The 16,638-nt window shown below is 31.8% G+C and overlaps 1 protein-coding gene across 2 annotated transcripts in view; it reads right to left on the bottom strand.

Annotated features, from left to right (window-relative positions):
• sim (bHLH transcription factor single-minded) overlaps positions 1–9,461 on the bottom strand; it is a 42,286-nt gene extending 32,825 nt beyond the window's left edge. The window contains exons 1-2 of one of the 2 annotated variants that reach the window (XM_088231804.1): positions 9,145–9,461; positions 517–717 (exon numbers count right to left, since the gene is read on the bottom strand). In XM_088231804.1, coding sequence (XP_088087930.1) covers positions 517–717; positions 9,145–9,184 — 241 coding nt within the window. In that variant the 5' untranslated portion in view covers positions 9,185–9,461. Of the gene's footprint in view, positions 1–516; positions 718–9,144 lie in introns of those variants that run through there. The other variant, XM_088231803.1, reaches the window with a different exon arrangement.
• Between the last annotated feature and the right edge of the window lie 7,177 nt (positions 9,462–16,638).

The raw sequence follows: 16,638 nt of genomic DNA, 5'->3' as shown, positions 1-16,638 counted from the left end.
TTGTTCATAAAATTATAAACTCTAATAAAAAAACAGAATTTTGGAAAAAAATTGATCGGAACCAGCATGAACACGATCACAATACTAGAGAAAAGAACAAAATTAGACTTCCATTTAGGAAAAAGGCAAAGTCACAAAATTCAATTTTATTTAAAGCAATTAAAAAGTATTACGAAATGGAAAAAAATATTTATGAAGAAAAAAACATATCAAAATTTAAAATAATGGTCAAGACATATGTGATAAACAGTTTATAAATTAAATATATTTGCAATGTTATTATTAGAACACACATAACAATATGTATGATATGTGTGCCCTACTTTAAGATTTAAATTAAAAAAAACTTAAACTAAACCAAAAATTTGGAAAGCTTTTGTTCTATGCAATAGAGCTTAAGGGCTTCCCTGGAGAGTTATTACTCTGAGGGTAAAATACCTACTGAAAGAAAGGTCATATAGGAAAGTCTCCTTTTACTCGAATTATTGCAGGAACTGTAAGTACCGCACAACTCACCATCGGGGAAGAGTTGCCGGAGCCGCAGGTAGCTGGTGGACAGCCGGATGACCGAGGCCTTGTCCAGCTGGGCCGTGATGGCGGCCGGCAGCGGCAGCAGGCGGCCCAGCTCCAGGAACTCGGCGTTCTCCTTCTCCCTCCTGGACCGCGCGGCGTTCTTGCTCTTCTCCTTCATGGCGACGAGTTCTGGAGACTCGTGTGCTGCGGACAACGAATACAATTCATTCATCATTTATTACATACCGCTTACCACATGGCATTGTCGTTTTAATGAAACGGTGATGAAGGATCACCCCGCCACGCCGTCGGTTATTTCTTTATTTCCTAGTTGGGGCACATAGTATCCACAAAGAGCCTCAATGCATCTCTATCGGCTGCCAACTCATTTGCGTCCTCCCAAGTCAGGTTTTCATCCCGAAGTTCTGACAAAAACTGCCGACGAACAGTCAGCAGTGGACTTTCAGGACGTCGAGAACCTGATGCCTTGTAAAGTAGGCAAGCGGGGTTAAGGCTCTGAGAAGCCATCCTCAGTATATAGCTTAGCCAACCGTATTGCTTACGATTGACGACAGTTTTCACCGGAGTTTTCTGTGAAAAATATAAAGCACGAAATCCAGCTTTTTGTGGTTATGGCTGAAAATTTACGCCCAAGTAGAAATCGACCAATATATTAAAGATTATTAAACTGTAGAGCGATGAATTGTAATGTTTGCTGATTAAAAGAAAGTGGGGGGGCATCACAGCATCACTCTTAGTATATTATAATATAAGAATAGTTAAAAACATTATAAAATAATAAAAGAAGCATTGACAAACATAAGGGACATCAAGACAAGATCTGGATAATAATACATACACCCATGCGCATACACATACATACATTTATAAAAACATACACAATTTATTCATGCGAAACTTCATGGTTGCCATCTATAAATATATTTTTAATTATTCCTTATTTTCATATTTTATTACTTTAAACATGTAAAAAAAAATGATATTTCCCTATTCTTTGGGACAGATCTTTCGGCTTTTCGTAGATCTCTTCGCCACTAAAACAGTATGGGATGATGATGGATTAACATGGTTTAGCTCAAAGTCTTATAATGTTTATCATGTTTATTAATATATTCATTGTATGGCATTATTTCATTGCCTTTGTTTGTCTTTGCTACATTGTTTTATGATCTTATTGTTTAGTTTCTTGTACATGTTTCTTCATGTAACTGTTTTAATTGGCTTAGGCCGTATATAATAAATAAATATATATCTACACCACAATTTCTCATTATCGACGCGTGCTTATTTATGCTAATATGAATGAAGTTGTCACGAGTACCTAGGTACTAGGTAGCTGGGAGTGGCCTAATGCCAGTGGCGGATTTGCCCTAAGGCCCAATAGGCCCAGGCCTAGGGCGGCCAAACGTGGCAAAAAAAAATATAATGAGAAAATACGGGCGTACGTTAACAGGTAAAGAGATGCAGCAAAAAGATGGTCGAAAATTGGACGTATGTATGCAGAAAAGATCCAACTGTCAAATTACAGTTTTGAGATATTTGAGGAATTATAAAATCACCCTAATATAAAATTACAGATAACTACTTGATTTGAAAAATTATTGTTAATGATGGAAATAGTATTTTTCTTGTCAATGGTGTTTCAGTTGTTCAAAATTAACATTTCATTTATGAGTTATATGCCTATTTATAGAGCTGGATCATTTTTGCCTAAACAGATTGAAAGATTTTGAAATGCAGAAAAAGTTTAAACTACATTTGGTAAAATTTGGCTACTGGGTTTGTATAGAGAAAAATCGGAAAATATATTCAAAAACCCTCTAAAGTAATAAATAGTATAAATCAATATTGTATAACTCTATAATAAATTAACTAGTAGGTAGTGGGTAGTCATGTTATTATTTATTTTGCATAAAAATGTCTGCCTTCAAACAGGTTATACCTAGTTAGGCAGACTAGACAAAATCCAGAAAAATCTATTACCTAAGTATGTATGTAGAAATTGTATTTTTTTGTTGATAAACCACGATTTTCATTATTTTTATTATTATATGTGATTTATTATGAATAATTAATTAATAGACACGTCATTATATCCATGAAATATGCAATTTTTTTCTTCATTTGTTTGCCTATGCAGACATACAAATGTATTTGAAATTAATTAACTTATATCATCATCACTGAAGCATTTCTCATTTTTTTCATGGGATACAATTTGTTTCTATATTAGATTATTTTCATTATATATGGAGTTTCATTAGGCTGGTTAGCCTCCATTATTATCCACCCTCAAACGATATGTTTTCACTTTCGTAGCTATGGACTTTGATTCCGAAATAGATTATATTATTTTTTTAAAATTAATGTCATCTAGTTTTAACCTTCTTAGTTGTTCGTTAACTATATTCCTGAAACAGTTATTTTTTCTTACAACATACGTATGAGTATTTGCAAATGAAAAATGTGTGTACCAACCTGATATTAAAAATTGTCATTTTATTAATTAAGACTAAGATTATGTATATGTGCACTTAAATAAAACATTTCTTTAAATAAACAAGATTTATTAAATTTTCTTAAATTACCAACCAGATTTTGACAACCCTAAGACCTATAAATTGCTTGTATGAAAACAAGTAGAGTTCGGCGGGTAAATTTGCCCAATTGATTTTAGACGAATATTATATTAGTTAGCCATTGAAAATATGCTCAAACGACAATTTTGCCCTTGAATTAATAATTCAATAAAGTAGTTCTTAGACAAGAACGCCATATGAGCTACAATTTAACAACCAATAGTTGCGGGCAAACATGGAGGTAATTTTGCCCGCCATCAAAATTTTAAATTGCTTGAAATCGCATTTAAATATGTCAGAATTTACAATTCTAACCTAATTCAGTGATTACCAAGGGCATTCTTCTTAATTAAAAAGTAAAGCACAACGTACATTTTTTTGGAGAAAATCAACATCATTGCAAAAATGCGGGTAAAATTGGACGGTTTCGCGGTACCTAAATGATGAGAGCAGAGAAAGGGGCGGCTGGTACTACACGGCTTGGGGCGGCCGAGACTGCAAATCCGCCTCTGCCTAATGCATAACATAACTATGGAACCTAAAGTCAGAACGATCAATAGGTAGGTACACATACTTTACAATTATTAGTAAATACCTCTCTGCTTTACGCCACAGTAGAGGGGAGTCGCCCGCCCTAGAAGTGGCAACACCATGAATAATTCATGTCATGGCGGGAAAACACTCGTGTCACTTTTACGAGCACAAAATGGCGGACGCTCTTGTGTTCGCCTGTTTGTCTGATTGGGGTAATTTAGGGAAAGCTTTGTGCGGAAATCTGGCGGACGCGAAATGGGGGGTGCTTGAAAATAAATTGTCAGGAAAGAACGAATGAAATAAATCGCTTAAATGTTGTTTTTTATTTGTTAAAGAGGAAACGCTTTTGGACTTATCTTTATATTCCCTTAATTATGGCGCTAGAGCAGTGTTTTTTTTACACACTATAGATATTTACTATTGACGTGTCTCTAATATTTTACTTTTTTGATAATGGACCGTCAAATTAAGCCAATTAAAAAAAATGCGTGTATCGTATTATCACCACAATGATTTTTTAAAGTTTAGTGCTTTTGAAAATACTCCAACTGTGACGTCAAGACTTCTCTACTATGAGTTGTCCTGATTGGTGGGCTGGCTTCTCGGTAACCGGAAATTTATCACAACACTCTGTCATTGGTTGAATTTGGAGAACTAGTGACGACGTTCAAAGTAGTTCACTTTTATCAAAATCATTTTTCCTCATTGTTACCCAAATATATTACTAAAATTATAATGGATAACTTAAATAGCGTCATTTTCGTAATATATTACCTCGATAGCGCTTTACAAAGTGATTCTATAGATAAATAAATTTAATTGAAACTTTTACATTTTTAATTTAAGTAAAACAATTTATTTTGTTATCACTTGCTAAGGATTTATTCAAATGATTTAGAGAACAAGTGGGTTTTAAGCTTTTTCCGAATCATCACTTCACTCTCACAGCCTCGCACCTCTGCTGGGAGAGCATTCCATGCCGTAGGGCCTGAGACCGCAAATGCGCGTTCACCGAATTTAGTACGTTGTTTGCGTAGAGGTATAACAACTTTTCCTCTAGCCGTAGCTGATCTAAGCGTAAGGCGCCTGTCAGTTAGATAATATGGAATGCATAGTTCCCTTAGGGCCGGTTTTATAAACATCAAATCAAACTTCCGTAAGTGTAACGAACACTTGGCCGTTCGTTACGATAACCGACGGTTTTGTGTTCTATAAACCATTTTTGTTAACGGACAGTCGCCGGTAAGCATTTTCATAGAAATTGAAATTTTTCTGTCAATTGTCTATGGAAAAACTTTTTATCTAAGCTCTTTCTGTCAAATGCGAACGGTGCGCATTCGCATTGAATGAAAAAATACATCAAATGCAAATAGTCGACAATTTTGAACGAAGTTTTTTTTTTACTTTGAATTGAGAGTATTATGAATTAAAATTAAAATTATTAAAAGCGAGCAGGTACGATGGATATTTTTTACTATTATCTGTCATTTTAGTATACATTTATATCAATAAACCACGTTTACAATTTTTAAAAATTGACTGCTGAATATATTTATCCATCAGACTAAAGTTGATTTTATACCACCACGCAGAGTAAAAAACATATAAAACTGGTAATTCAACTAAATCCCAAAATAATGACTATCTGCATGTTAATTGGGCGGAGATTTGATCAAATAACAATGTGATAAAACAACTGTCATGTCAAATACGGCAGCGGCATTGAAGGTAACGGATCGTAATGCATTTAACCGGTCAAAATCGGCCAGTAACCATTTAACCATAGATTTAACGGCTCGTAACGCTACGAACGTTTATAAAACGCAATAATTGGCCGGTATACCAAATATTAGTTTAAAATGGTATCAAGTTAACGAACTGATGTTTATAAAACCGGCCCTTAGATACTCCGGAGCAGAGTTGTGGAGTGACTTAAACATAAGCCAACAGAGTTTGTATTCCACCCTCTGTGGAAAACGTAGCCAGTGTAATTCCCGATGTACATATTCAGTAATATTCAGCGCAATGACGAAATTCATTGCTATCCTACGGGGAGGTGAATGTTTCAGACTCCCAATAACAAAAATCTAAGCAACTCATAACAATCTGTTTAATGAGTAGACAAAAGAGATACGGGATGCAGAGTCTATTGCATTGTTTCGTAAGATGGCTATGGTTTTTGTAAAAAACAAACACCCATATCGGTAGCTAGAGTGTCATAAGAAAAAGTGTGAATCAATAACATTTTAAAAATATATCTATATTATTGCATGTAATAAATACGAATTAGTTAAGAAATTAACAACTAGTTGTTAATTTTCAATACAACTATCTGACTAAATACATTTCATTACTTTGCTCTCGCAAGATCGTTTGGCTGGACAATACATCACATACATATAATTTAATAACTAGGTCCTCAACACAAAGACAACTTAAACAAATACAAACCAATACCACTTTCGGACACGAGGATTTTAAGTAATATTCAATTAAAATCTATAACCTACTTCCGCTATCTATTAAAACAATTAGTAACGAGAAAATGTTCAAAAAGGCTATAAAAAATGGATAGTGGAGCTAGGTAGAAGTAAAATGGATTGTCTCATTCGCCCAAACCAATATTAAATCAACTGCTCCACAAATGTATAGCTTACGTTATATCTTTGTTTTTTCATTGTGCGTTTTGTAATATAAATAAAATAGATGTACATAAATTAATTATAAACATAAATACGTAGTGTTTAAAACTGTCGTGTAAAAGAAGTCGACCTAGTGGTGTAATAGTCAGCGCGTTTGTCTACCATGCAAGAGGACTTGGGTCCGATTCCCGGCATGGTTGATATGAAATATTTATTTAAAAGGATTTTTCACTCTAACATATTTCATTGTCCCTGGGCTGGTACCTGAAGCGTAAAACTGATCACCTTACCTTCATGTAACAAAATTGATCGAGATATGCTGCGATTGGTGTACCAATCAAGTGCCCTATGCACCATTAGGTGCGGAAAGGGAATGATGATGTTTAAAACTGTCGGAACATTTTGTTAATCATCTGTTTATTAAGTCTTCTTTGCTTATTCTCAAATATAAAAATATTTTTCAAAAAGGATATTGTCAAGTGTCCTCGGCATGGGTAACCCCAGTGAGCTCACATTATTTTTACTATTAATAGGGACGAGGTTGTCAATTTTTTTAAAGTTCGAGATTAGCATTTAGCAAAAAATTAAAAATCTGCTTTGCTTACTTTTACTTTTATTTGCTTTTTACATATCTTGATATTTTTATGTTTTTTCACTATGTATTTTTGTATTATTTAATTTAGTTGTAGGCATATGATTTATTGCTCCTATTTCTTATTGCTCCTATTTCTTTCTTAGTATTGAGTGAGTTTCTAGAAAACATATCTCAATTATCATTTCAATTATGTTATTATATATGTATTATTTTTCTGTTGATTTCAATGATACGCTTATTTTGTTTTTTTTTATTACTACTATATTTTACTATTATTTTATTGATTTTAATGATACCATTATTTTGTATATTTGATTATGTGTGATTCTTAATTTGTAAAATTTATATTTAAAAAAATATTTCTGATTATCTTTTTTGCATTGTATTCTTTGGAATTTTATTATTTATTACTTGTACCTTTTTTTCTAGATTGTTATTCTATTGCATCACATGTCGTTATAATTTAATCTTATTAATTTTACTATGTATTTTTATTGTTATTTATTGTAGCTTGACACGGGCATAGCCTAAAAAGCCTTAATAAGTTCATTAATATTTAAACTAGTGTAATTTTGAATGAATAAATAAATCATAGTTTATAATGAAAAATATATGAATAAAAAAACAAATATTATAAAGTTAAAATTTTAACATACTATGGGCCTTACTTATAATTCTGGTATAAAGTTAAGCCTTGGCATAGCGGTGAAATAAAGATAGGAATACCATCCTCACTGAACCACTGTTATAAGGATAATGTTCCCATCCGTATTCTTCTACTATGCCTAGGCGTAACTTCATACCAAGTTTATGAGTAAGGCCCAGTACTATTTACTATCTACGGGTGGCCAGACACTCGGGGTAAAAGCTAAAATTGTCTTACATAAAAACTAGTCTGATTGTGTTATTTTTTAACTATAGTTTGTAGTTCTAGGATATTTAATTTTTATATGTTTTTAATGAGGAATTTCAGTATTTTTTTTTATTTGTTAATAGACCACTAAACCGAGCCAAGATTTTTTTAATTGAAGTTTTAAGATATCGTACTATCAGCGCTATAAGTTTTTTTTCCGTTACTACACCACATGTGACGTCAAGGGTTCTCTTCCGTTTATTTTCTCTCAGTTCTGCCGATTTGTCCGTTTACGGTAAGCGAACCGGATATCTTTCACAGCTCTCTTATCATTAGTTGATTCATGCGACCTAGTGACGTCGTTCAAAGTAGTAAGTTTTTTTTTTTCGAAAGTTTTCAAGAAACTTTGCCGTTCTGATGCTCTAATTTTTATCTATGTGTAAGTTGCCACTTTACACACTGTGTAACATTCACCATTCTGTCTATGTTTAAACGTCCACATTTTCTCAATATATTCATAAAGACGATCAACATATACGACTTAGAGTTGAACCATGCCAATCCATCATCATCATTCACTGTTTTAGTGGCGAAGAGATCTACGAAAAGCCGGAAGATCTATCCCAAAGAAGTTCAAATTGTGTGAGTGACGAATTGACTTATCTACACATTCTAAATATTATGCTATCCCATTGAATCACATATAAATTTATTGTATTTTCGCATGTGCATATATATTGAGCATGCATGTGTGTATATATGTATATGTATGTATATATATATGTAGTATGTATGCTATATATTTATATATTTAATTGTATTTTTACATTTAATGTAAACTGTATTTTTTTTTTCTTTTCTTTTCTTTTGGGCTATAACTGTTTTTCTATTTCTTCAATATTATTTTTATTTATAGGAAACATATTCAAAAACCATATTTGCCGCAGCAAATCGGTTTCTTAGAACAGGCATTTGCCCATATAGGAACCGATTGCAACATTAGGCATACTAATATTTCTGGCTTGCTGACTCTTCATATACTGAGCCTACTCCTAGTACAAGCAGAGTGTTTTTTTGTGCCATTTTTGTAACAATGTATGTATAAACTAATAAATAAGTTCTGCAAAATATTATTTTTTTCTATTTTATACTCTTGCCATACAGAACCGCCTCTTTTTGGCAAGTTCAAATCGATTTTTTTTTTCTGAATGTATCTTTTGTTTTTAAATAATCTTTTCTTTTTTTTACTCTTCACTCTATTTCCCTTTTTATGATTTTAATCTGAGAGCAGCCATCGATTCAAAAACACTCGTCCAGGGTTCTTATGCTTTTTCACACTCAGAACTGTATTCGTAATCCGCCTAAACACAGAATTAATAAATTATAAAGGTAACTAAGAGTACTTACAAAACACGCTCCTCGGTCTAATTCTGTTTAACAACCTCATAAATATCCCGCGCACTAAAATTTACAGTATTAAACACAAATTGAATCGGCCAAAACACTTGTTAACTCAAAACAATTATTGCACAAATAAAAAAATGTTTTCAACAATAAACCCCGTTTCCTCACACCCTGTCTCACATTACGCAACGTACAGCCATAAAACTCGCATAAAGACGTTTTGCTTTCTCGAACGTGTGCCGGATTTATTCCCGAACACGCAAATTGGCGGGAGAACGGGTGACAGTTGACAGTTACAGCACAGATGTTCGCAAGCGACTGACAAGCGGACAAGTGTGAAGGCAGATAACACCTTTCCACAAAGGAATTACTAGACCCTACCTCGGTTCTTTATTGCTATGAATAATAATGATTGTGACTCAGGTGTAGCTGGATTTTTTTGTTTTATTTTAACACGATTAAAATGGACGTTTTCAAAAATGTTTACAAAGCATATTTATTTATCTAATCGTAATCTTGACACACAAATGTTTGTCGCAGGAGACAAAACTAGCAGTTCACGATGGAGTTCTAGTGCCGACTCTATTGTATGAGCGAAGAATGGAATTAGAAAAATAATTATGAAAGTAGGTAAAATGCTGCCGAAATGCGATCCCTCAGGCGAATGCGTGCATGAGAAGATGTTTGTATGTAAAAGGAGTGAGGTCTGTATGCAAAGACAGAGAGATATGTCGTTCTATCCTTTGTTTGTTTGTTTATTCTGAATAATTTTTAAAGCAAAATTTTTGTAAAAACTTCCTTAAAGGCGCTGTAAAATAAACACCCCTACACGTCTTGCAGCTACAGGGCGCATAGGCGGTTGGGATTCAGTTCCCCCTTTCCAATAATGTAAAATTCAAGTAACACACAGAAGATATATTATTGCTACACGTCTTGCAACTACAGAGTGCATAGACGGATTACCATTTTACAAATCAAAGAAAAATTCTAGATTACCATATATCCTGCGGAGCGTATGGACAGTTCTAGGTCCTATTTTTTATAGCTTAAGTTTATGTAAGAAGAGTGTTAGTTAACAGTTTTTGTTATTTAGTTAGGTAATTTACATAATATCAAAGCTAATATTACCAAACGTCTTGCAGCTACAAAGCGCATGGACGGACAAAATTCTAGCAACTGAAAAAGATTTTTTTAATTATTCCAAAAATTCAAATCAAATATATCAAGCAAAGTTATTTATTTATATTTTTTAATTATTAAGGAAAAACAACAATTGTTATATAAAAATACAAAATATAAAAACAGTACATATATCCGGCTAAAGTTTTTCACAAATATAATGAGAGAACATGTTACACAGCAAAGAGAAAAGTACAAAATTAGACTTCCATTTAGGAAAAAGGCAAAGTCACAAAATTCAATTTTATTTAAAGCAATTAAAAAGTATTACGAAATGGAAAAAAATATTTATGAAGAAAAAAACATATCAAAATTTAAAATAATGGTCAAGACATATGTGATAAACAATTTATAAATTAAATATATTTGCAATGTTATTATTAGAACACACATAACAATATGTATGATATGTGTGCCCTACTTTAAGATTTAAATAAATAAAAAATAAATATATTATATAAGACATGATTTAAAAAAAAACGCTCGTAAGAAGGTTAAGGGATGAGGAAATAGAGTGGAGGAGTGGAGGAGAGGGATTTTCATAATATAGTTGACCAATTCAACATTTTGATATCATAATAATAAACATATTTAAAGGAACACAAAGTTATTACACACTGACAAATGTTTCATTTTACAGTGTTTCAAAAAGTTTTTTTTCGAAGTCACAAAAATTTGTATTAAAAATATCTAAATAGGGACAAAGTAAATTAAATTTGGAGCAGCTACGATAAATAAACGAGTTTTGAACATAATTTTTTTTGGGCAATGAATTATAAAAAAAATTAACTTGTCGTGTTGACTTTACGGGACAATTAATTGAAATACGCTCCAAAAGATATGGACTATAAAATTGTTTAAAATTTTGAAGAGGAAAGACAGATCAGAAATGCTTCTACGTTTAGTAAAGGAAGTTAAACTATGAAAGGAAGAAGAGTCTTCATACGAGTCAAAATATGTAAGAGATTTACGATCCGATATTTATATATCGACAAAAAAATGGTATAATAATACATCCTTATTCTAAAGCCACAAAACAGTAATCCTTGCCTTAAAAAACTTGGACGGACTCAAAACACTGTTGCTTTTTTTTCACTTTATTTTTCAACAATTCGGTTGAATCAGTTCAGTATTGATTTAACGGACCAAGTTATTTCGAGTCGATCGTAAAATGCAAAAATAGAATTGTATTTTCCGAAGAGACGGGAGACCTAAGGTGGTTGCATTGTGTAATGAAGAACTCCGATTAGAGAGAAAGGAAATCCATCGTATTAGGCCGAACTTTGATGAAGTCCCAATAAGCCATGTAAGGTGGTCTCTTTCAAAAGATAAATTAAATGAGTGGAGGAAAATTTATGAAGAAAAAACTGCCAATAAGTGGATCAAGCAACTTTTGAGAAGCACAGACGAGGCCAAAACATTTTGGAAGCATGAAACGCCTACATATGAATTAACTCAGGCTCTCTCGGGACATGGATGCATGAGGGAATATCTGCATCGCTTTGGGCTGCGAGACGATAGTTGCTGTCCATGTGATGGCATCACTGAGCAGACTGTGGAACATCTTCTTGTATACTGTCCAATGTTTGATAGGCCGAGGTGGGAGCTTGAATGCAAAATAAACACTCGGATTGCTGCGACTAATAACCTAGCTGAGCTCCTGAACTGTAATGATACACGAAGAGAGACCGTTCGATTAATTACAGGGACGATCAAGCAGGCTAAGTTATTCAATGGTGGTATCTAGCTCCTTTTGTTTTTTTTGTGTCCAACTTTTACGATTTTTTTTAATTTTTTATTATTTGTTAATGTAATATTTCTAGAATTATTCTGTTTATTCTGATTCTGCTTTATTTTTATTATTGTAAGTCTACGGTGAAAAATGTTGAAGTCAACGGAATATAATTTAAAGATAAATGTATTCGATAAAACCTTGCACATAACAAAAGCAAGGTACAAATAATTTGCAACTACAAAAAAAAATCAAATAAATGTTTGTCGCAGGAGGCAAAATTAGCAGTTCAGAGTGGAGTCCTCAAGTATGGGACTAATGGATGAAATGCATTGCCTTGCTTATTTATGTATTTACGGACATTGTCCGTTTATACAAGTTATAGGGTTTAAATATTACAATAAAAGAAGAGTTTTTTTATTTATTATTTTAAAAGGAATAACCCGCCAAGCCTCTATTTTAGAGGCTTGTCAGCAGGTAAAATAAATAAATATGCCGAAGATTTGTCCATTGAGTTGTTAAGATCTAAATTTCTCAAAACATTGTTAATTAAACTAACATGTATAAGAAGAGGTATACAAATTGGAAAATTGTTTTCAGGCGTTGCCTTTTAGGAAAATCGGTTCGGCCGGAAGAACCTCATCCATGTGATACAATGAAAGCATCCACCCCTTTCCCGAAACTGTTCATAAAGACTTGAGTCTTTCTTCAGTTTCGCATATCAATATCAATATTTTTTTTTTAAACTAATTAAGCGAAAATCGTATATTTATTTACAATTAAACCGCGAAAATAACAAAACAAATAAACTTTAAAAACTTTCATTGTACCCCTCACTGCAGTTTTGTCAGTTTGTGATCAATCAAATACACATGGCAAGTACATTCAGGATCTCTTACTAGTGCGAGGTCATATAGTTTTGACCTAAACTCACCATGTCCAGACAACATCTGGACAACACAGTGATCCAAGTTAATTTTCTTAAGGCTCTTTTTCGTATGTCCGGAAAAAATGTCCATGTGATAAAGGTTTCAGCTCTTTCACTTCACGAAAGTCAACAGATGGAAGGGTTGAAAAAAAGGGGATATTTAAAGTGGCCACTTAAATCAGCCAATGACAGGTTATAATCCGTGTAAATGCCTAGATTTCCATATCCCTTCTCAAAATCTTTTCTCTCTCTGTTGCAACAAATTTATATATTTATTTATTTCTATTTTTTATCTCTTACAAACTATAATTAATAATAAAAATAATGTGACCTCGCTGGGGTTACCCGTGCCGAGGACACATAACAATGTACTTTTTTAAATATATTTTTACATTTGAGAATAAACAAAGAAGACTTACTTAATGAACAGAGATAAATATCAAAATGTTTAGACAGTTTTAAACACTACGTATTTATGTTTAGAATTAATTTATGTACATCTATATTATTTATATTACTAAACGCACAATGAAAGAAAAAAAACCTAACACAAGCTATACACTTGTGGAGCAATTGATTCAATATTGGTTTGGGCGAATGAGACAATCCACTTCACTATCCATTTTTTTATAGCCTTTTTAAACACTTTCTTGTTATTTATTATATAAATAAAAGACGAGTGATACTTTAGTCCACAAATTTGGAATATCCAGTAAACGGTTTCATCGCTTTCGCGACATCTTCGAGACTGGTATAAAGATACCAGTCCATAATTAAGTATACCAGTAATTAAGGAGTTCATTTTTTAAAACAAACCGATGTAAGGAATAGAGTATTCAAAATTATATGAAAGTAAATTAAATAAAATAATTTTTATCATAAGGATCATAATCGAATTTTTTTCGGGTTGACTAATGAGTTTATATAATGCTATTTTGATGAGTTTAAGTGTTTAAAAAAATATCATTAGTCTTTTTTATTATTTTTTTTATTTATTTACAATTTTAAAAAACCCGTTAGGGTTACATTAGAAATTTTTTATTGTCTAGTCATTTTATGTCTCGTCTAGTCTAGTTAGTTTCATCATCATGTGCTTTTTCAGATTGATTTTAAATTTGCCTCCAGTAAAAGTTTTCAAGTAGTAAGGTAAGTCGTTGTAGTGTTTAAGTCCATTATGTAGTATTTCTGACTGTCCTGTGTTTGTCTTTGCTTTTTCAATATGATAATGTTGTTGTTGTCTGGTGTTATATTTGTGCCTATCAGCATTTTTAGCTAATATTATGTCGTCGTCTTGTATGTTTCCCAGTGTTATTTTGTGCACAATTTTTAAGGTCTCAATTTTAGTCAAGTAGTTTATGTCAAACTGGTGTGTTTTTTTGTACAGTTCAGTCGTAGAGGTCGGGTAGGGTAGGTTGTATGTTAGTTTAAGAATTTTATTTTGTTGTCTTTGTATTCTTGTTATGTCTGTCTTGTTACCAGTTCCCCAGAAGGCGATCATGTAACTCAATTTACTTTTGACATAGGCTTCGTACATCATAATAAATATAATAAATTACAATAAACTTCTTTAAAGAATTTTCACTTACAAACTTTCTCGTTACTATTTGTTTTGATAGATAGTGGAAGTAGATTACACATTTTAATTGAATAATACTCAAAATGCCTTTGTCCGAAAGTGATATTAGTCTGTATTTGTTTAAGTTGTATTTGTGTTGAGGATCTAGTGATTATATTATTTGTATGTGATGTATTATTATTTTATTTTTTTTTAATTATTTTTTTTTGTTTTTTTACAGTAAAAATAATTTTAAAAAATAAAGCATAATTACATATCAATGAAATACATTTTAATAGAAAAATAGTAAACAAAAAAATCCCACAAAGTAATGGCCTGTTCGTGGGTATACAAGAAAATGTTAATGAATTTTTCTCCTCTAATAAATAATAAGGCAGTTATAATATTTTTGTATAAAATAATAAAGAAAAAATAAAATATTCTGTAAAAGATAATGTGGTTTTTTTATAGTAATTAAATAAGTAAATAAAAAATATTTTTAAAAAACACAAAAAATTTCCTTATTATTAAAGGGCAACAAAATAAATCATAGAAAAAAGAGTTCATATCTTTAGTTTGAATCCAGGATAGTGCATGTTTTTTAAAAGAAGGAAAATTTCGAAAGTTTGGGATCAATGAAATATTATCAGTAAAAAAAGAATTAAAAGTTTTTGGGCCTATAAAATATGCATGTCTCTGTGCGAGCCTCGTTTTACAATGTGCTATTTCTAACGCACGATTCCTTCTTTGACTTGATCTATTTGAATTACTTGTAAATACATTTTAATTCTTATATATTGTAGGGGTTATGTCTTTCATTTGAGTAAGAATAGTTTTTTAATCTGTAAGTTAGTATTGTTTTAGCGTATAATTGTTTTGATGTCATATACAAATACCCATTCATCAAACCGCCTTTAACTCTCTAAATTTACCTGCCTATATTATTTTTCCAAGCAAATATCTACCTGTACATGCGTGTTATGTAATACGTCCTTGTATGTTTGTATATAGTGGGTGTATGTATGTAAATAACATTATATAACCTTCCGTAGGTCGGAGGTATCGAACACCTTTGGAAGTGAGACCAGGCGTGCCCAGGAAGTAGGGACGAAGATTAACATTGAAAATGCTTTAGAACAGGGGTACAGAACCATGCCTTCAATCTGCATTTAAAATAATTATACAGTTTGGTTAGTTGCTAACGATATAATAATATAATATACACTGGATCCTTCTGTGTTCGTCTGAATTTTGCTGCGATTCTTAATAGTAAAAATAAAATAATATTTATTGAATGTTTAGCTATGGGTTAACTGGTTTATAAATATATTTTTTCATTTAATCTTATCAAGTATATGTCGATTATCTAGTGCTAGTGCGTTCACGAAACTTACAAGAACACATTTTTAATGTACAGAATATTTATTTTAAAAACTTTTTTTTTTTTTTGTATTTTTTATTTTATTTAAGAAGGTAAACATGAACAGAAAATATAAAAGGAAAAATAATGAAACTCACTAAACCGCGAAACCGGCTTGTCAGCAGGTTTCTTATTTTTCCTTTACAAAGAAAAACGTTAGAAAAATTAAAAAAGTAATAAAAAAAATATTAAGAACTAAAAGCATATGTATTTTTTACACAAAATTTATTTACAAAAATTTCAATAAATGACTGTTAACATAAAATAATAATCAATATAAACCCTTGTTACATATTAGCCATTTAATTATTTTTTTCTTAAAAGTTTTGTCAACATTTTATTTTAAGATCTGCTTAGGAATCTTTTTGAAAATTTTAATAATTGTATTATGAAGTGTTCTTTAGCCATATTTATTTACAAACCTCGGTATTGACAAGCCTTCACGCTGTGTTAGCCTTGTATTATGAGTTTTCTGGTAGGTTTCATCAAACCGATATCTAGTAACAAATTTGAGTCATAGAATAGCATCAACGGACAGGCACCCTCGCTTTTTAAAAAGTTCGGGTACCTCTTCCTTATGAATTCTAGCTGATCTGTTAATTAATTTTATTAAATTTGTAATGCCGAGTTTTGTAATGATTTAATTTTTTTGATGTTGCTTTTACAAGAAAGGCCCCAACTGG

The sequence above is a fragment of the Micrasema longulum genome, unplaced genomic scaffold (assembly GCF_059751315.1).
Source record: "Micrasema longulum isolate JH-2025_06_02 unplaced genomic scaffold, ASM5975131v1 h1tg000920l, whole genome shotgun sequence".
Lineage (NCBI taxonomy): Eukaryota > Metazoa > Arthropoda > Insecta > Trichoptera > Brachycentridae > Micrasema > Micrasema longulum.
The sequence above is the reverse complement of the archived record's forward strand: the minus strand, read 5'-3'. Positions and strand labels throughout refer to the sequence as shown.